Source organism: Phoenix dactylifera, chromosome 5 (assembly GCF_051530095.1).
Source record: "Phoenix dactylifera cultivar Ajwa chromosome 5, Ajwa_hap1_PhDact_Kaust_v1.1, whole genome shotgun sequence".
Lineage (NCBI taxonomy): Eukaryota > Viridiplantae > Streptophyta > Magnoliopsida > Arecales > Arecaceae > Phoenix > Phoenix dactylifera.
In genome coordinates, this window is record NC_143194.1 from 38,881,263 (window position 1) to 38,903,511 (window position 22,249).

Below are 22,249 nucleotides of genomic sequence, written 5' to 3' on the forward strand. Positions count from 1 at the left end.
ATTTGACTAGAAATGAAGAACCTTGGTCTATGAGCACCAGTTAGGTACCACGATTCAGCGACACGATTTGATAACACATGGCTCATTCTGAAGAAGATGGTCATTCAGAGTTGGTAACATTAAATCGAAAGCGTGATGAGGACGAGTATTGGAATTATGTCTGACCAAAAGATAGCTAAACCTGAACGCTCCCATTCCGCTTCAACCCAAGTCGTCGGAATTTGCACGGAGTCAAGTCATAAACGCGGGATAAAATGGAGCCAGCTCGTAACCTCCTCGTGCCGTTCTCCCTCCCTCCCTCCCAGGGTAATAACGATCTTTTGATCACACCTCTGACCCGGCCCATTTTTTATCCTCGAGACAAGCGAGAGCTAAAAAAGCTCGTCAACCATCAAAAGGGGCAAAAAGGTAGATGAAGTGCTTCAAAACTATTACATCAAGCGCTCTAAAGGAAACAAACGCAGAAAAAAATATATAAAACAGGCAAGGGTTCATCGTTGCATCTGCAGTCAAGTCGTACATACATATTTCAACATCCTACTTTTAGGAGTTAGCTGTGCATGAAAGAGAATCAACTTACAACCTCACCCAGACTACTCTTAAATCAACCAAATTTCAAGAACAGAGAACCGGAAAAGAGAAAAAAGGCGAAAAACCTCTAGCATAACCTTATTTGTTACCCTTATAGCCACTGACTAAAAAGGAGAATACAGATCATACAAAAAGCTTGATTACAAAAAGGGAGGGGAGCATCATTAGACCACTGTGGACAACCACACCAGAGGATGCTAAACGCCTCTCCTACTCCTAGGGTTATCTGGCCTCCATCCCATCCCATTCTGCACGGCTCCTAAGTTTGGCACGCCATAAAATTGGGCATCGCTGGGAGGGGCACCATAAAGGGGCGGCTGCATCAGGCCATTTACAGGCAGATTCACGTCAGCTGGCCCTCTGGCTGACGAAAACCAAGGGTTGGGTTGCTGCCAGGGAGAATGGGCATTTAATACGCCCGGCACCATTCCCATCTGGGGCTGCAGTGAAGGCTGTGGAGGCATGGGCAGCGGTGCAGCTAACGATACAAGCTGTTGTTGTGGTGGGGTGTAAGGTTGGGGTGGCAGCTGCTGCTGTGGAACCGAGGCTAGATGCTGATTCAACTGGAAAGACTGCCCAGTTTGCTGTGGATAGACATTCAATTGCGGAGGGGGAGGTAGGGGTGCCTGCACTTGTGGATGGTTATCTCGGTTGGGCCGCCACTCTGGAATATCATCCTCATCATCATCATCATCATCATTCCATGGCTGGATTTCAATTGATGGTTTCTTTACAATCTCACCCTGCCCATATTTGTACACCAGTTCTCTCATTTGATCCACCGGACGAGCATGCGGCATGTGATGCCGACGGCTCGCAGCCACCCCTGCAGGTTGAGAAGGAATAGGTTCCGAATCTTTTAAGCTACCATGAACAAAATCAAATTCAGGAAGGTCATCTTCATCCTTAGCATTCCCCGGACCAAAGCCAGGCGGTACATCATCGAACGAGTCATCATCAGGTGGTGGGGCAGGATTGGTAGGTGTGCCTGAAGGGAGGGATGGGATCGACGATCTAGGGGTAGAGCTAGAATCAACATTTTGCGGTTTTCTTGAACTAGACTGTTTCTTTGTGCTACTGCGCTTGTGGTGTGAGGACATCCTAGGTGATGCAGTCACATAAGGCCTTCTCCATACAACCACGCCAATGAGACCATTGACAGTTGACTGAAGGGTCTCTGCGTGCTCTTTTGGAAGGCACCTCCCAAGCATTTCAATAATTCTGGAGTGGGTAGGGCAGCAGTATAATTCCACCCCCGGGGCAGGCTCAGCAAATCCTACTCTCTCATCTGCAATGTACGACTCGGTGGTCTGCAATCAATAATAGGAAAAAAAGATCAGAGAAAATGAGAGCTACAAGCTGGAGTTAGATGTAGAGAAGTACAACCTCAGAGAGGCTTGAGCGACCGCTCTCAGGAGAACCATCCTTCCAACAGAACTGGACAATCTGCAAATCATGACCAGATGGTATGAATAGGAACAGCAGTTGCATTTTGACTAAGATCAACAAGTAAATAGAAAAGCATAAAGCTGGTTTCAGAACACATCTTGTGGTTGGATCTCCCTCATCAGTGACCTCAAGCCAGTCATTACGACTCATCATAATATCCCTCTTACTTTGGTCATGCAATGAAAGATGCTAATAAAGACACCCAAGATTTTTTGGAGAAACTCATGGGTGCACCGGCTTTGCATTGTTCCCCTCGCCTGGTCTCTTTTCTTTCCTCCTTCCCCAAAGGTAACTGCTTTCTTCTTCTTCTTTCTTTTTCTTTTCCTCATTGCAATCTCTTTATTTTTCTCTGTTGCCGTATTTTTTATAATTTCATGTCATTTTCATATTCGTCCTCATTCTATCCTCCTTGTCATTCTGTACTAAAAATGAAGGTGAAATCTCTAAAAACTGATACGAGGACCCAAAACCTGATACCTGATCAAGTCTAGAATATGTATTTTATTTAGTCCGCACCATGAACTACATCCATTCAGAATTCCCGACCTCCAGTTGTTTCCTTGGTAAATCCCCTAGTTGCTTTTTTAAAGTGATACCTTCATTTCTTTTAACTTAATACCTTCCCTCTGCCTTCCATTATTTTCTTTCAAATCTAAACCTAAATTTTGAGCCTGATAATTCAAACATATAAATCGAACAATATAATGACCAAGACTGTTTTCTCAATCCTACATTTCAAAATCAGACAGTTGAGAGTCATGCCAAAGAAATTTGGAAAAGGAAAGGCAGAAAACACAAATTTGTGACTGCTTTTACTGTTAGTTAAAACACCATTACAAATCCGAACCCAAGTTTCCCTTTCAGTATCAATGGACATTGATGAAGTCCACCTCAAGATTTTTAAACTCAGTTTTAAAATAGTTTCATGATTATGGGTCCATATGACATCAAGAAGCATCAACCATAATTCCTCATTCATGTTCTCTGATCCGATTTTCATTTGCAATTCAAAACAGAAGACATTTGTGCAACTCTTCACTATCACGATGAATCAAGTTACCATGACAGTTTATTCAACTATGTCAACGGACTGACAATTCATTTGAATATTTACATTGACTCATGGATTTCCATGAATATTTACACGGGACCCTAAAGGCTAATGGTATGAGACGTTCTCAAATGTGCAAAGGAGATGCAATCACCATCATGGCTGGCCAACTAACACAACAACAAGATGCATTTTTTAAGTGCTGTGGTCCAAGATATTAATATTGTCATCTTTTTTGCCATCATGTTTCCCAGTGTAGTGAATATCATTTTACTGCCTTTTTTAACTCTTCATGCATAAATACATTTATCGGTAAATTTTGATGTATGAAGACTACACCATATACTGACAGGCAAAAGGCTATATTCCAAGGAAAAGTCTAGGAGAATATGTACCATTGGTAGGTTGAGCAACTTGTCAAATAATAAAAACTAACATCCAATTGAAAACATGATTTTCAATAAAATATACAAGAAAAATCAAGGAGTCCTATAAGTATCATGATTCAAGAGAAATCTCTTGCATATACCATTGGTAGGTGATCAAAACAAAATATACCATTGGAAGCTTGATAATGATTTTCAATAAAATATACGAGAAAAAAAATCAAGGAGCCCAATAAGTATCATAATTCAAAAGAAAATCTCTTGGACATAACATGTAAATGGAATTATATCACATCAACACGAGAAAATAACAACAACGAATCCATCACATTAAAAAAGTTAGCATTTTAGGTTAATGAAGAAAAAGTCTGACAAAAACTGAGCCAGCATGTCTCACAATAGTTTCAGAGAAATTTGATGTTGTGGCATCCCTAACAGCTCATCTAAATTAGGTCAATCAAAAACAAATGCAAGACAATAAGCTTGGATGATACTCAATTTGATTAGCCTTCAAGTACTGGAAGTTTGAGGTGATGATGACAGCAATCATGAAGATTGCGAGCACAATTTTTGAGCGCAAGTTAGATGAAGCTAAAAGAAAAATTACAACTGTGCATCAGCTAGTTCATCTTCTACAGTTTTCACGTCATAGGCATGTTTAGTAGTTTAAATATACAGAAAGGATGCAGTTAATTAACAGGACCCAAAGACTCCAAGCATGCACTCAAGCTAAGCTATTAAACAAAAACTAATTAGAAAATTTACAATAAATGGGGCTGAAATTACCATAACTGCACGGCTTCGAGATAGAGGAAGCTCTTGGAGGAACTTTTCAAAAGCATCCAGTCTAACTCTTCCCTTAATCTCAAGAAGGCTAGGCCACTCCCGTGTAGATGTTTTCTCACCACTGTAAAGGGGCAGAGCAATAAGACATTTTAGTGATATCATTCATACACAGAGAGCCATTTTACTGAACCTAGAAAATGTGGATAAACTCCATCCTTCAACTGATTAGACATGCAGCCACAAACTTAATAGCAGTACACTTCAGTTTTTCCCCTTCAAACACACACATGATGAAGCAGATGATACAAGAACAACGAAATATTATCAACTATCAGAAAATCACAAAATAACTCAAGCTAACAGAACAGACCTTCAAATTTGACACCAATGATCCCAACATTCCTACATGCAATGACATTGGCAACTTAGTAAACCTGAATTTTTTTTTCTACAGGCAAACTTGTTATCTCAGTTATTGGGCTATAGATGCCAAGCATGGTTATCCTACATTAAGAAACCAAACGGGCAGGACAACGAGAGCAAACTAAGGGAAACATTATCTATATCCGTTGTTTATCTCAATTATAAAAAATCTCAGCAGCCAAGCAGAAATAGGTAACCTTAACCACAAAGAAATATGACTAACTGATCCAAATGCTTTTATAAACCCTCTATAATAAAGATAACAAAACCTTCCACAGATACTAGAATAAGGGCACGAACTTTTTACAAGTCATTTATCAAATAACAATCTCTTTCATAAATATTAGATCAAACAACAATAAATCCTACTTGCAAAGCATTTCTGCTCTCAACCTCATTTTCCCCCTAGTCTGCTTATACTTTTCATGGCAAAAGATAAACACGTCATCTCATCTTATAAAAAAGTAAGGGCCAGTTTGGTATTCCTCTTGTTTTCTGTTTTTGTTTTCATAAATCCAAGAAGAAAAATGAACTAGACTGGATAACATGTATGATGAGACCCTCCTGTTTTTTTTCAAATTGTTTGTAAAGTCTTTAATGCTGTTGGAAGCTAAGATTTATTGCTTCTGAAAAGAGTGAAAATAACAGCAAGGGATAACAGAAGTTTTGTGCAAATGCCATCTCCAACGTCAACCTCCACATGACATTTCACTATTTTGTTCAGAAACAAAAACACAAAAACAGCAACAATGCCGAACAGGCCTCAAATAGATATGGGTTTTCAATGAAGACTTGTTGTCAATTTTTTTAAAAGAAATTGATAGATACACAATCAAGTTTAGCATACAATGGCATAAAAAAAAAAAGCAACAACCGTGCTGTGGGCTCAGAGAAAGGCAATTCACAGCCTAAACAGAATGCATTTGCCCCCACCCTTAACAACAAAGAAGATAAGCCCAGAAAGCCCCCTTCGAATATTCTCCCAATCTTATTTCCGCAAAACCGCATTTAGAATTATTTTAAAACCTAAATTTGTTTCTTTTCAACTGGTCACTGCAACCATACCCCTGAGAAATAGAAAGAGACTGCACTCTGTACAAGGTCAAGTTCATCGTGATATGGCACCATACGTTGATATATTCATTAAGAATAATGATCAGACAACAGAGCACCGGCTAAATGGGAATTTTAAATCCAAAACTGCTCTGCATACCCTACATTACCTGTTGAAATTCAGAAAAGGACTTGCTCAAGAAAAGGCTAGGAATAAGCTTCAAAGGATTGGACCTGGCTGCATAGTCTTCGATAATTGGTCAGCTAGGGAGATGTGAATAATCCAGACCATATGCCTCCAGTACAAAAATCCTTTAATGTTTTGTTATTGGAATCAGGTAGATGCTCAAAATTCATGCACCAAACATCATCTGAAAGTAAATTCTATTCCCTGTGCCATTCTGCGATAAACCCAAGCCAAAAACAATCTACCAGAAGAAAAACAGTACTTATCTTGATAGAGTATGTTGACCAGAACATCAGGTCAAATAATGTTTGGTAACATCATGGCATATCGATAATTGATTTTAAGACCCTTCCATATATGGCATCAACAAAAAACCAGTAATAGCAGCTTATTACACCCCCACTTAAACCCCCAACAATAAATTATGAAGAATGAGGTTATATGGATGTTCCAACTTAGACTCTCCCTACACCAAAGAAGGTTCATCTATAAACAAGCAAAAGGAATAGCCATTTGCACAGATGTCATGCAGTCCCCCTTCCATCAAATACATCTACCAGAGGCATTTTAGAAGCAATTCAAACAGATATTTACACCCACATCATGGTAAACTTCCTCAAGACAATTATTAAGAATCAAGAAACTGCTACTTTTGTGGTAAGCATCAATATACTTATACACACTCAAGAACCTGTTCATTAAACAACTGACTTATATAACAGGGCTTTGCTTACCCAGAATGACCTCCACCATTTTCTTTTCTTTCATTTCCATACCAACACCAAATGATGATTATTATATACTTCAAATATTATATTAACATGCATAGTTCTTATATTTCTTACACCACCTTTCTTAGAGATGACTAGCACTATAGAAGCACCCAGACAACTAGCAGTAAGCGCCCAAAAGCCCTAAGGAATTAAAAAAAGATTAAAAAATATAAATTACTAATGGAGAAGCAAAAGAATCTAAGATCTAAAACCCTTTCTTCTTCCACCTCCATTTCAAGTGTTGCATTTATTATCTCCACAAACATGCATTCCAGAATCTTCATGTCAACATAGGTAACCAAACTGGTCTACAAAAACTTGCCCAACTCAAACATCAATGCAACATCTCCAGCCCCTCTTAGAGAACAATTTCCTACATGTCAATTAGGAATGGGAATCCCTTTATTTCCATTAATTGCAATGATATTAAACCACTCATTTGCAATTTAGTATAAGATAGTAACAGCAAAATTGACAATAACAAAATCAAAATAAAATTTAGTTTAAAAAAGCAATAATATCATGATTAGAATACACTCGAATCTCACGACACTCGTGGAGGGCCCACATTTGAGTAAGAAGGTGAAATTTTGGTATTGTCAAATCTGAATGTATTGAGCATTTCTCAAAATATTTTCTCTGTGCCTTAAGATTTGAAATGCCAACCACACTATGCTATACCACACACGATCTCATCCTGTTTAGATCCGCATTGGTACAACTGTCTACCAACCATGAGGGCATATTGTTTGGCATACTGTATCAATATGTGGCCAGTACGCCTTTGTACCATAAGATTTGAGACCTTTCTGTGCAAGATTTGCCATCTCGGTACTGAACCGCATACTGGTATCATTCTATTATAATGTCGGTATGCCTGGTACAATATGGTTTGGCGTACCAAGTGTCAGTACAACCCCCCCCCCCACAATGTACCGTTACAATCTACGCATCGGTACCGACCGGTACAGCAAACCTTGTTTCCGTGTTTTAACATATAGCCCAGAATCTTGGCATATGGGCTTTATGGCTATCAGCCCCCCTAGCTAAGCTATAAAAAAAAAAAACTTTCATTCATATTCAAGGACGGGGGTACATAGATTTGAACTCGTAGGGCCAACTACCTTGGACTCCTAGCATTTCTACGGTGGCCCTAACAAATGGATGGAACATGGGGAAAAAGAAATGCACTCAAAGTGCAACCAATAAGGACTCATTTGGTTCGCAGGAAAAGAAGAAAAAAAGTGTGGTCAACGGAAAAACGAAGAAAGGCCTCTTGTTTGGTTGGAGTTTTCAAATGAGAGAGATTAGAAAGTAGCATTTCCATGGGAATAACATTTCCATGTTTCATGAGAAAGAAAAACCCATGAGGGATATAGGAAAGCTATTTTCCACCGGTTGGGAATGGAGATGTTTTTTTTTTCAAAACTACCCTTAAGCCATCAAAATCAATAGAAAAGATCTTTCCCTTTATTAAGAGTATAATAGATATTTCACACAACTTTTCCAAGATAGTAGATAATTGATCAAACATAAGCCATTCTGGAATTGCCACTTTTCCATGGTCAACCAAACATGCCAAAATCATTTTCCCAAGCATCATACTCCCAAGAATCAGATTTTCAAAAAAAATATTCCGATGAAGGAAAATTCTTTCCGGGAACCAAACGAGTCCTAAAGGGGCTAACAATTATTACTTGATATCTCCTGTAAAATGGGCACAAAATACATTAATTAAACCCCTATTAGATATATAACTAATCAAGAGCAACAACTATAGACACAAAATCTTCTATAAATCTGCAGTCAACTAGACACCTAGTATCTTTGTGGATCATAAAGATTGCTCTCAGTACAGAGCATAGATATTATAGTTGCCAAGCTTGGAACAGCAATTAACTTCTCGTTTCCTTTCCAATGCTTTGGTGAACATATCCGCTAGTTCATCCTTGAATCTTACAATCTGAGGGGCCAAAGGAGTTCTCTATCTTCAAACTTTCATGAAGAAAATGATACTGCAATATGTTTGGTTCTCATTAAGAAAAAAGTTGCTGACAATGAGCACTAATCAATGATCATCCTAGTGTAGCACTGAGAACCCCTCTAACTACGAATTTCATTTATGCAAGTACAGGTTTCAACAACAAAACTTCAAGCTCGGCCTCAATGTTAAAGCTACCACACTATCTCACAAATTTACCAACAGAAGTGCAACTTCTAGTGTTAAACCTGTCCACCAGTTTGCATATGATAATTTTGTCTGTATAATATGCTTTGTCCTAGAATTCCATTCACATTTTGGAAAAAAACAAATAGAATAGTACATGAGCATCCAGCACTGAAGTGCCACAGCGGTGAACACAGAGCATAGTACATGGTGTTGCGAACCATATTATCCACAGTATCAGCTCATATTGCATAGGGAACCCACATAACATGTACGTGACACACTGGTATAGAAGCAGATAACTTGTGCTTGATTTTTCTATATTATCTACTCATTATAGGCCTGTTTGAATGCTGAGAGATCAAACTGGTGCAATGAGATCTCTGCAATTTTAACAGCAGAACCTCACTAAGTCAAGCTGAAAGCCAGCAGTTGAGATCAAACCACGACAACAGCTATAATCCCAATAAAATAGGTATAAGCAATGTCTTAAAATGCAGTGCATGCAGCCACATATATGCTTGCATATGCGCATGTGGTCCCTTGAACACACAGCATTGCCTATATGCAGTTACCTCATGCAGTCATACTGTGTAGGACTGCAAGATAGTCCACTTAGAACTGTGGCCGCATATGTAGCCCACGAAATATTGTACGGCTATATAGCAAGCTTGCTTGTATTTCAAGGCACATATACAACCCATCTTAGGTGGGCCCATGCGAATGAGAAGATTCAAGCTAATGGTTAGGTTTAATGTGGGTTTCAGATAGAGCTGATACAGGTACTAACAATGTTAAATGTTGATTATGTTACAACTATCACTATTAGATATTTGGTACTAAGTAATTAGCACTAAATGTCTGTAGGTATTGCTATTGACATTGCTATTCATAAAAAAAATAATACCACCGATATTGTCATTGACTCATTATTGTATTTAACACGTCATACTTATTTTTTAAATAGTTAAAAAATAGTAACTGCATATGCACCCATACATGCAAACACCATGCTGTCCCTTGACCGCCTGCAAATCTCGGCCACCTTTTAAAACACTAAGGATAAGATAAATCACCTCCATAAATGAATTAGTTCTCTCTTAAAATTAGAATTAATTGTCATTGGAGATGCCCCAATTCTTCAAAATGTCACTTTTCCACTATAATTTTAAACCTAAAGCTTATAGCACAAAGATCTTATCACACTGACAAGAGCTTCCAACATTCAAGCAGTTAAGCGTATTGTTTAATGCACTTAGATTACTGTCTTGGCTTGTATCTTTACATATTCAATTAAATACATCTTTAATTTTTAATGTTGAAAATTGAGTTAACTATTATATTGTTTTGCGACTCCGATCTACGATAACATCCATATAGAAGTTAAGCTTTCTTCAGATAACGTACTGCACATACTTGGAGCTTTATTGCCAACAAGCAAAACATGTTTGTGATATCAGGAACTTCATTTGCTTGGATCAGTTAAAACTTGTCTGGTAATTCAAGACATTTCCAAACTTCACTAGAAGGATGTATTGAGAGAATGAGGGTTTTAATTTGGCACATCTCAGTACATCAAACATGTGTATCCTCTGGCAGCTTATCTTTTTTCATGCTGACGAAAAGTTCAGAATGATGATGCTTACAATTTGCAAATCCACTCTATTGTTGGGTACTGGAATATGGCAATTGTTAAGTAACTCAATTTTCATGTTGAAAATTGAGTTAGCAATTATGTTGTTTAGTGACTCTAGTCTAAGATAACATACATATATAAGTTAAGCTTCTTCAGATGATGTACTGCACATACTTAGGAGCTTTAATTTCAACAACCAAAACTTGTTTGTGATATCAGGAACTTCACTTGCTTGGATGGGTCAAAACTTGTCTGGTAATTCAAAACATTTCCAAATTTCATTAGACGGATGTACTGAGAGAAAATGGGGATTTTAAATAGGCAAATCTCAGTACATCAAACATGCATATCATCTGGTAGCTTATCTTTTTCATGCTGACAAAAAGTTCAAAATGATGATGCTTTACAATTTGCAAGTCCATTCTATTGTTAGGTACAAGAATATGGCAATTGATAAGTAACTACATCCAATGCACACTCTTCAAACTCTAAAGCAAAGAACTCAATAACTTTATCAGACCTAATAAGTTTCCAAAAGGCAGAAAACAGATTTTTTTTTCAATTCAACATAAAAAGGTTTAATGATGCCATGATGATGAACACTATAAAATTTAACATGAGAAAGAGCCGAGTTATGTTTAAATTTTCAGCAAAAAGTAATGAAATAATTACCAAATCCACCATGATTTAGGAATTCATAAACAAACTCATATATGAGAGGATCTGTAAGTAAAAGCAGAAATTCTTCATCACACAATAGCTTAGAGAAGACTGTTGGTATAAAATATTATAAAATTGATAGAGATCAATGACCAAGCTGACAATGTCACTAATACAGACAGACAGATGTACACTAAGTATATCTCGAATAAAACGATAACGATATAATAGCCCAGTCCTTAATAAATCACACCTTTTAGTCTATATTCCTAGATTATAATATAACTAACAAATTGGAAAAAAAAGGATTTAGTGAGTTTATCTACTGGAAATACAGAGAAAGAAAACTTCGGATTACTTGAAGAGAAGGGAAGGATGATGTTGGAAATTCAAAGCTACTCATATACAGGATGTTCATAAGACAAATGTTTCTGCCAGTGTTCTAAAAAGACTGCCGTGGTATGCAGTCAAGGGACCACAGATGTGAGCCGCATAAGCAGGTGCATATACAGTTACCATTTTTTAACTATTTAAAAGAAATAATAATTAATCATTCGTGCTTATCATGTAGTACCAAAGAGCTACGAGCAATAATTATAAAAACAACATTTTAATATTATCACACACATTAGGCCCACCTAAAACTTACATCAACGCTAACCATCAGTTTGAACCTGCTTCATCTGCATGAAGCCCAAATAAGAGTGGACCGTATATGTGGCTCCATAGTGGCCCACATGCAGCCATATAATACCAAGCAGACTGTATATGTAGCCACATAATACTAAGTGGACCACTTTTTCAGTCTATATGCACTATGAACACATTTAGTAACTGCATATAGGCAATGTGGTGTGCTCAAGGGACCACACAGGCAGTCATATGCACCGAATTTAAAAACACTCGTTTCTGATTCCCTTTCATTCCCAAATCACAGTGTTGCATCATTGCAAATGATGATGACCATTCAATTCCCACAAATTAGAATTATTTCTATGTCAAGTAGACAACTCTTGATCCAAGAACATGGATGTAAAATATCAAGGGAAACATGATATTTTGATGTTTCAAGTTATAAGCTTCAGAAGAAGCTTCATACTAAAAGTGCCTTTTCTGGTGGAACAGATATATATCACCAAGAAATGCATGCACAGTAACATTATGTGATTAAGTCTTCATCATACAAATGGGCATGACCAACTTTATGTGTCAAAACCAACAGACTGCCTCCATGAACTACTTGAGCATCATCAACACATAGAGCTTGCATAATATACATCCAGATTCACACAAACACCAGATGAGAAAGCACAACACAATGTAATCAAACCAACACCAATATACAAATGAAAGAAAAAGGGGTAAGAGATAAAAATGCAAGCTAATGATCCAAAAGGTGGCCCTCATATGTGACCTTCAGAGCCTATTTATGAGAGGAGCGCCTAGGCTGTAGTTATCTAAAAAATGTTTAAACATATTAATTGGAAAAAAAGATAAAATTAAGTAGAAAATTAGAAATAATTCTTATACATTCAAAAAGATTAAGTGTGAGAGAATGGTAGAGAAAAGGTGGAAAAGGCAGCAAGATGCAAAGAAGAAAAAAGACTTAAGAGGAAAACTATGGGAGGCAACAAGAAGAAAGCAGAGGTACTGCAGCATGCACTAGCAGCTGAGAACAGTGGCAGCAGTAGCAAAAAAGAGCAGCAATACAAGGAAGTGAGCCAACGCACCAAAGGAAGAATTATGCCACCATCAAAAGGAAAGACTTGAAAACCACCCACTTTTCTGACTTCTCCACCTCTCATCTCCTCTCTTATCAATCAAGCACGAGATGGTTAGGGACAGAAATAAGAACCAATGCTTTAATTTAGTACCCTGAACAACCCACTGGCATACGCCAAATCTGCTGAAGTACGCTTTGTGCAAGGCGCAAGACCCTACTGGATGCCTAGGCTTAGTCAGCAAACTGGAAACTATGACATGCCTTAACCACATAAGGAAGCCACCAAGGCCATAAGTAGGGCACCATCAGGGCTACTTTTCAGTACAGACTTGAAGACAAAAACACATTTCATAATTCATAGGGACTTAGTCCTGTAAAAATCAGCATACAATCCCTTAAAGGAAAATTATTAAAGAAATAAAAAAGGTAATAAATTATACGAACACATGAATGCATCAAAGAAAGAAAAGAGTGGAGAAAAGAATGGAGATAAGAGAGAGACAGAGAAAGAGAGAGAGGAACTGAATATATGGCTGATGCATCCCTGTTAGCATTATTAAATATTCATATACATATTACCATGTATGCAAAACACAAATGTGGGTAAGGTTTAAAAAGATGGGCCACTTTTACTTGTAACAACTGATTAAACAGCCCAAATTAATTATTTAAGGCCAGAATACATTCCAAATAAAGAGTAGAATCCCATTGAAATCAATTCAGCAATAGCAAGCTTTTGACATGAATTTAACAACACTCATACGAAAATAAATTGAAACTGCCAAACTCAACATACTGCAACCCAACTAATAAGCATATTACTCCAAGAACAATCAAGTTCATAACATACGCAAGATAAAATGACCAAGCCAGAAGGATACCTTAAAAAGATCATCAACATACATAATTCTTGACTATTTATAAATATAAATCAAACTGTATCCATTAATTCTGGTTGGCTCAATAAACACGACTAGCCATCTATTCTAACAAAGCTAGATCCATTCTTAGCACAAGATCTTTCCATCATGTCCACAGTTATTTGTTCTACTTCGGCTAGATCTAATATTAGCATGAGAACTTTCATTATTTTAGCAACTAACATCCAGAATTTCTCATGTCAGTGCCTCTTCTTCTCTGGTCATTCTATGCACAAACAAACCCCTCTGCCTTTATAGCACTGATATTAGAAAAATCAAAAGTTAAATATCTCTGCAACCATTCATGAAATATTGGAATCAGAAGATATGAATGCTGGTGTCAAATCATGCAGCAACAATTTTAAAACAGAAATCAACTTGCAAATAATACTACTTTACTTATTCCCCAAGTATAGATACGAAGTAACAAATTACAAGAAATGATGACTGCTTATATTACCCAGATTCTTCTACCTAGTTTAGGTACCGGGCATCACACATGCATAGGAGATGTTAACTAGAGATGCATCTTAATCTTTACATGTCGGAACAACTGCATTTAGAACCATGCTTCTTTCTTGTACAGATAGATATTGCAGGTTTTGGTTCAAAAGAGAAAACAACCAAAGATTAATGTGATTCCTCTGTTGGTCTCTATAACTAAATACTGTAACAAGTAAAACATTTATTGTGGAAATTCATGGTTAAACTCAAACCATGCATGTACAAGTGTGATACAATTTTAGATATGTCTCATGTTCCGCAAAAGCATATGTTTCAGGATTGAATTACTCCAAACAGTCATACCAGGGTAACCATTGATAATATTCAAGTAACACAGATGAATGCAAAAACTTTAAAAGTTGAATATAAAGTTAAATCATACAGTAAAATCATATAGGGAGCTTACTTAAAAATTATCATGACCATAGGCCTGGCTCATATTCTAGGTTGTACTAAATTTACAATAGCGATTTTACTGACCACAAAATTGTATAAACATAGTAAAGAAATCTTAGGTAGAATAATAATTTATAAAGCTGGAAGAATTTTCCATGGAAAGGAAACACAGTAAAATATAACAAACCTTCTGAAGGAGCCAACGACCGTCGCCAAGGAAGAAATATTCAATTGAATTACGCCTTCCCATATATTCTCACTTGTCAATGCAATTTCAGCACAGCAGGTGTCTGATTGAACATCAACAGAATCATATTTCGAGTTATTATCAGTCTTTGTATGCTTAATATCCACATCTTGATGACTGTTGTTAGTGTTTTCCATGGGATCCTTTAAAGAGGTGCCTGCGAGACCCAACTTAGAACCCAAGCCATCTTTTGAAGAATCTGACTTCGACCGCAAGCTATCTGATGCAGCATTTTGCTTAGGTCTCAAACGCTCTGGTGCAGGAACTGTCTCAGACTCCAAGCTATCTAGGTTCTTTTCACCAGAACTAGGGCTTTCTTGTAATGTTTCCATTGATAAATTCTCAAACGGTGGTTCAGAATCTAGAGCCATCATGAACTCATCCAGAGAAACTATTGGAGGAAGCAACTCTGTATCTTTTATTTCATCCACCATGAGTTCTTGCATAAGATCAGTCTTCTCATGCGAAAGTGTGTCTAAATTGCCTGAAGGGTTTTTGTCAGCTGAATCAACCTTTTCAGCAGATTGCACACGTTCAGATGCCCTAGATTCCTTAGGTTTGGACAAATTCTGACTTATTTTATCATTGGCTCTTGAATGAATTTGCAACTCTTCATGAGTTTTTGCTGGAATTTTAGAGAGCATGCTAGCCCCGAGTTCAACCTCCACCGAAACACCATCCGCCTGTTCAACTTCAACCTGAAACTCTCCTTTATGAGTTTTCTTCACCAAGCGTCTGATATCAACTTCTGAATCAGGCAAAACAACCATCTGTGCAAACTCTTCTGCTTTGGCTAACCGCCACTGTGAAAGTTCCTTCGAAGCAAGTTCCTCAGCAGTCATGGAACATAGACGTTCAGGGGCAATGTCACCAGACAAAACTCGCTCTCTCAACTCTGGGTTGCTACGATCTTTTAAATTAAACAAAAGAGACCTAGCCTTTTCTTTATATTTCTTATTAACACCACCAAATAATCTAAAAAGCTCTGCTTCAATTCTAAATGCCAGACTTTCTGCATTTTGAAGTGTTGTGTCTTTCTTATTTCCAGCTACTTCGTCATGTGCTGTTTTCAGTCTTTTTGAATCATGGTTTGGCACAGCTTCAGTACTCCCAGTGTCAAGATCAGATGCCCAACAGAGCCCATGACCTTGCAAAAGTTCATCTTTGACAACAGAATTATCAATTGGCACTTCATCTGAAGTAACATGCTTCAATTGAAATTCTTGCACATCGCATTTCCCTATTTTTGTGCTGTCGCTTGTATGTTCATTGGATCCAGTATCATTAGTTAAGCTAGCTTCATCATGCTTCTGGACAGATTCCTTGGAAGTCAATGTTTCTGACAAGGTTCCATATGATGACGCATTTGAGATTATGGAACTCGATGCACTTAGCGATGTGGCAACTTCTACCTTCCTTGTTGTGCTTGCAACCTCAATAAGAGTACTATTCTTTTCTGCAATTTCTTTGTTCTGCTGGCCAGAGACCATAGACAATGAAGCAGCCAATGACTCCCTCAGTTTCAACCTCACAGATTCAAAGGACTCGGATCGGACCTTCTGTGGCAGCTCCATCTGAGCTGGGCGTTTGTTTTTTGATGACAACTGCTGTGAGCCCTGATTCGCAGGCCTAGCATTTTGAATCTTGGACGATGCTGCCATCTGTTTAGGTCGTTTATTTGTTGATGATAATGAATGCGAACCAAGATTAATGGCCATTGACGTTTGGTTGTTGAGCAATGGATCTGTCCCTGACAGTCCCCTGTTTGATGATGACAACTGCTCCAACCCCAAGAAAACAGGCACGGGAGTTTGGGATCTTTGAGATGATTCCATATGAGTTGATTGTTTACTCATGGAAAATAATTGATCTGGTCCAAGATTAACAGGCAGAGAAGTTTGCACCATAGCATGTGTTAGTTGTTCGTCCACTGATGACAGCGGTTGTAACCCCCAGCTAACAGGCAAGGCAGTTTGAAACCCGGGTCCATTTGTCGAGGACAACTGTTGTGATCCCAGATCAGCCGACATGGTTGTCTGGCCCTTGCTTGATGGCTCCATTTGAGTGACTTGCCTGAGTTTATTATAACTGATAGGAAATGGTAGCGACACACATGGTTGTCAAGTCAAGTGCCCATTAGCTTTCACAAACCTTCGGAAATTTCTACTAGATAGCTGAATTGGCCACTGTTATGACACAAAAGATCCCTGTATTGAGATCAACATAATTTGGTGACAACCATCTTCAACACCCCAGTTTATAGAGATGACAAGATACCATCATCAATTTGTAAGTATCAAAACAAGAAGGCAAAAGTAAAGCTACTTTTATGTGAGGCTGGCAGCAGTTGCCCGTCATTCCGAAGCAAAAAAAGAAAATCTACCAGAAAATAAAGGCTTTTGTGGGTTATTCTTAAACAGAGATTTGTAAAAAAGCAAAAGCCTCCCACCATGTGTAAGTTTTGCAGGGGAAAAATAAGTATAAAACGTGCTGAACATCTTTCTCAAAAGAGCACATGCTGAAAAATCTATCCATGATTAAATACTTTGTATTTCCAATGCACAATAACTTTTCCCCTTTCTGTTTATTCTTTCCACCATATCCATAGACATGACTAAGTCTTCTCCCTAACCTTCTTTTTTGATAATTATAAGTTTGTAACAAAAAAACTAATAAAAGGAACAGTACGCAGGCAATTTGAAAGGAACTTCCATTTTATACCCTTAATATAATAGGCATTGAGAATACCACCTTAAGGTATATGGATAGAACTGATCCAACCCCGGCCCTTTCCAACATAGAGGGTAAGTGATGCCTATAGCGTATAGAGTTGATCAGTAAGAGCTGAAAGCAATTAACTGCAAACAGAGTATGATACAAAGCATAACCCAGAAGCCATTTTATAACTACCACCCTAAGCCAATCCAACACACTCCCCTAAAGAAAGCAGCAGTCCTTGACAACACCCAAGCTGCCATGGCATATACTGATACTCTGTTGATAGGCAACCTACCACCCCAGGAAAATTGTTTATCCACAACCTTCCAGCCAGCCCCATAATCTTGACTTTCACATCCTACCTCAAACCTAACACCATCCAAGTTCCTAAGCACTTTTTCTTCTCTTTTATAACTAATGTAGAATAATCAACAGCCTCCTGTATTCTTTGTTTTACATGACCATGCCATCACAACCCATAACCAACCATTTGTCCTCTACTGCTAAAGTTAATAAGTTTTATTAATGCACTCATCTCAAACTCTATTCCTACAGAATTACCAACTATCCAACCTCATATGCATGTGCAGGTTCTGTTATTACCTAACATTTCAACAAATACATCATCTCTAGCCTCAACCATCACATAGAGAATCAACCTTCTAGTTTCAGTGGCATGTTACAACCATACAACGCTTCAAAAGCACATCTTGACACCACCCAACCATTCTGATTCCAACATCCAATTACAGCATTTATCCTTATGCAAGTAGATGATGAAATAAAATGTCAGCTTATATGCATTTGTTGGTAATCAAATGTGATCAGAACCACATTTTCAGTAGCAATCATGTTAGAAAAGTATTATGTGTCAAAATTTTGTTTTGAATCCAACACTCTAAAAGAGCATCTTGACACCACCCACCAATTCTGATTCTATTGCATATCCAATTACAACATTTAACTCTAGGCAAGTAGGACCAAGATGAAACAAAATAATCAACTTATTGGCAATTGTTGGTCATCAAATGTGACTAGAACCATTTTTCCATTAGCAATAATACCACAAAAGTATTTTATGTCGAAATTTTGTTTTGGATCCCTTGATAATGTTTTATAGCTTCATCCAGGATTTTGTGTCAATTATTAATATCAACGAAAAATAAAATATCTCATAGAGTCTCTTTCTTTCTTTTGAGATGAATTTGATAATCTATCCTGGTGTTTGCTATCTATAATCAAAACTCACCAGAATAAAAACTTTTCTCATTTGACTAGCATATATGTCTAAACAAACTAGAGCTTGTATATGAACATGGTCATGCATGTATGTGTTCAAGGATGAAATCCACTTTGCAGCATATATCAAAGATTTGCGAAGAGCATATTAATAGTTAAGTTCAATATTCATATCTAGAGAAGAAGACAAGTTAGCCAGCAGTCATGTCAATCAGTATTAAGTAACTGATCAACCAATTGATTCAGAAAATGTCAAACCAAACATCCAGCCAACAATCTCATGATGATAACCAACAAATCATATAGCTGAGTTCGCATGTCTATAAAATGGAAGATCAACATCATAAAGAAGGGTTTTTAGGGTCCTCTTGCAATGATGTATGTTCAAGATTAGTGGTGTAAATGAGACGAGAAGCTCGCGACCTACTCAAGCTCGACTCAACTCGACTATTACTGAGCTCAAATAGCTTGAACAATTTTTTCAGTCGAGCTCAAGTAGCAAAATACTCGACTCGAAGGCTCATGTGCCTAATCAAGTTTATATATTTTTAATAATATTATATTTATTTATAATATATATCATAAATTAAATATTTTAAAATATAATATGATATTATATTTTGTTTTAACCATACTTTCTTAATTATGAACGAGACTTGAACTCAAGCTCGAGTATGGCTCGACTAATATTCGAGTCGAGCTGAGTTGATCTCAAGAAGTGCTTTTTTTTAATCAAGTCGTGCTCAAGCTTAGATATTAAGGCTCGATCGATCTCGAGTAAAGTTTCGAGCCTGAGTGTTTGGAATCGAGTTAAGCTCGAGCCTCTAGCTACTCAAGTCGGTTCGGCTCGATTGCACCCTATTCAAGATGACGGAATCAAAAATATGAAACCTTTTCATTCTTTATGAGTTCATCAAAGAATCTGCGATCTTTTATCCGCATCCAATTCATACACTACTACAGACTACCTACTGAAAAATACAAAGAATATAAACACACTTATTTCAAAAATAACAGCCACCACTACCAAGAAAGAGGATTTGAACAAAACATGTACATGCCAAAAGAGTCCAAATCAGATGTTATTTACAACACCAGTTTAATTATCCAATTCATAATTGTCTCTTTGAAATACAGACAAGAAGCTCCTTTGGGGAGGGACAAAAGGCTTTCTTTTCTTTTCCTTATTTTCTCTTTTTTTAAAGAGACGGATAAATAGCTTTTGTTCAGCTTGCTTTACAACAGAAGAGTAAGGCATCAAAATATTGTTTTGTTGGGCATTAACAAAAGGTAACTTTCAGATCCACAAATCAGCAAACCATTATAGGGACAATATGCTAAAAGTAATCTTCCAAACAATAAAATGTTAACCATTTAGACATACTAATAGCTTTAAACTTCAAGGCTTCATCCTAATTTTGATGGTACATGACCACTGATTGATATCCAAATTCAATCACCTAGTCACTCATGCTAAACACCCACACAAGTAGAAACTCACAGTATATGCACCCAAATCAACAAAACAAATTGCAAAATAATGACCAAGCTTTCTAGTCCATCAAAATAATTTTATGGTCCATGGAACAATTCTGTAAGGTCAGAATTCTTGTTTTAAATGGATTCCTAATAAACAAGATTAATGCAAAAATCCACCTCAACAATAATCAATAAATCCCCCACAGAACTAACGCCTACAAATAGACTGCTGTTCCCCTGCAATTGCAAATGAACATAGAACAAAGTGAATGCTATGCATAAGCAAAATTGCACCTGAGACAACCTTTTCGATCAAAACATGTCTATGCAGACCAATAACATACGACAAACAAGAATACCTTGGAAGAAAAAAGGGGGAAGGAAAGAAAAATCCCAGAATTTCAAACACTAAGCACACTCAAACCCAACAAAAAAAAGGGACGCAAAACTACATCAATATTTAATCACAGGTGACTTTCAACTGACAAAACAAGAGCACAGTCTTGCATCCCACAATACTAAAAGCCAACTCACAGAAAGAATGGAAAGAAAAAGTACAATAAAATAAAGAGAGAGAACGTGAAAACGTGCAAGCGTACGAAAGCTGAACCTCCAAACACTATTACCTTTTCCAGCAATTGATCAATCTCAGTTAAATAGAAAAATAAATAAATAATCATACGATCAAAACCCTATTTGACGTTGAACCAGTCTACTCTCCGATCTATATCCACCAATTCCTTTTTCTCCATCATCCTTCGCCTCTTTTTCACCATAGCATGGAACCAAAACATCATGCATCCCAATCTTCTCTAAAAAACAACTGCTTTGAACACAAGAAAATACTCACTCTAGAAACACAATACCCTGGAATATGCAGAGAGGGAGCATCTAAAAAGCATGTACAACATGTAAAAGAAAAGCTCAACCTCAAAAAGAAAAAACATTTTTTTCACAGCAACGAATCAATCTTGGTAGGGGGCAAAAAGAAGAAATAAGGAACGAACCGTAAAACCCCATTCAGTCAAAACCCTATTTGTCTTGCAGAACCACGAAAAGCCCTAAATAAATCATAAAGCAGTTCTTGGACTAATCTATATATATATCCGCAATCTCCGCTTCCCCCATATCTGATCCTCCCTCTCTCTCTCGCCGCAGCATGATTCAAACCCCTCATAACTCCAATCGTCTCGAAAAACTACAATTTTTGAGCACAAGAAAAGACCAGAAAACCCTAGGTTACGTCCAGCCAAAAAGAAAAAAAAGAAAGCAAAAGAACAATTGTATCGCAGAAAAGCTAGGGCAAAGACATGAAATCGAAGACAGAGGAGATTGCGACCGTGTGTTACCTTCAAGAAGGAATGGTCGAGGTCGGAAGGAAGAGACGCGGATTCACAACCGTCGCGGAGCCGGGGGAAGAGAGAGAGCCCTAGAAGAAAGAGAAAGAGAGGCGGCGAGAGTGAAAAGGCCGCGCCTCCGTCGTCAGGCTTTCGGAACTAGTCTCCAAGAGAGAGCGGGGGCTCAAGATAATGTCCCCATTTCTTTTCTGGAAAGAATTATATGCGAGCCTTGGAGGGCCGGCTTCTAGTAGAATAAGCTGTTCGGTGCTTGGGCCAGACCACGGCCCACTAACTCGACCCGTTCTGGGGTGCGTATTTTGGTCTGAGGCCGGAATTAGTATACAGAGAGGCCCTGACTGGAGATTCATGAGCCATGTAAGTCTGGCCCAAATTTGAAAAGGACCTGGTTTACATTTGGGAAACTTATGTGACTCGTATAAATGTGAGGACTGGTATTAAATACTATGGGTGGGACGATTCCCCTCTGGTTTCCAAATTCTAAAGCTTTTAAGCTCCTGACC

At 37.7% G+C, this 22,249-nt stretch overlaps 1 protein-coding gene across 2 annotated transcripts; it reads right to left on the minus strand.

The window, feature by feature from the left end:
- Positions 1-473: 473 nt before the first annotated feature.
- On the minus strand, positions 474-21,948 carry LOC103720849 (uncharacterized). 2 transcript variants are annotated; one of them, XM_008810793.6, is made up of 6 exons: positions 21,738-21,934; positions 21,396-21,586; positions 14,893-17,159; positions 4,264-4,384; positions 1,978-2,037; positions 474-1,901 (listed from the first exon to the last, which is right to left on the minus strand). In XM_008810793.6, exons 3-6 carry the CDS (start codon positions 17,010-17,012, stop codon positions 789-791), a joined length of 3,414 nt encoding a protein of 1,137 aa, XP_008809015.3. In that variant the 5' UTR covers positions 17,013-17,159; positions 21,396-21,586; positions 21,738-21,934; the 3' UTR covers positions 474-788. The 2 variants fall into 2 exon arrangements, with proteins under 2 accessions (XP_008809015.3, XP_008809014.3); XM_008810792.6 differs by lacking the exon at positions 21,396-21,586 and having other exon boundaries at positions 21,738-21,948.
- Between the last annotated feature and the right edge of the window lie 301 nt (positions 21,949-22,249).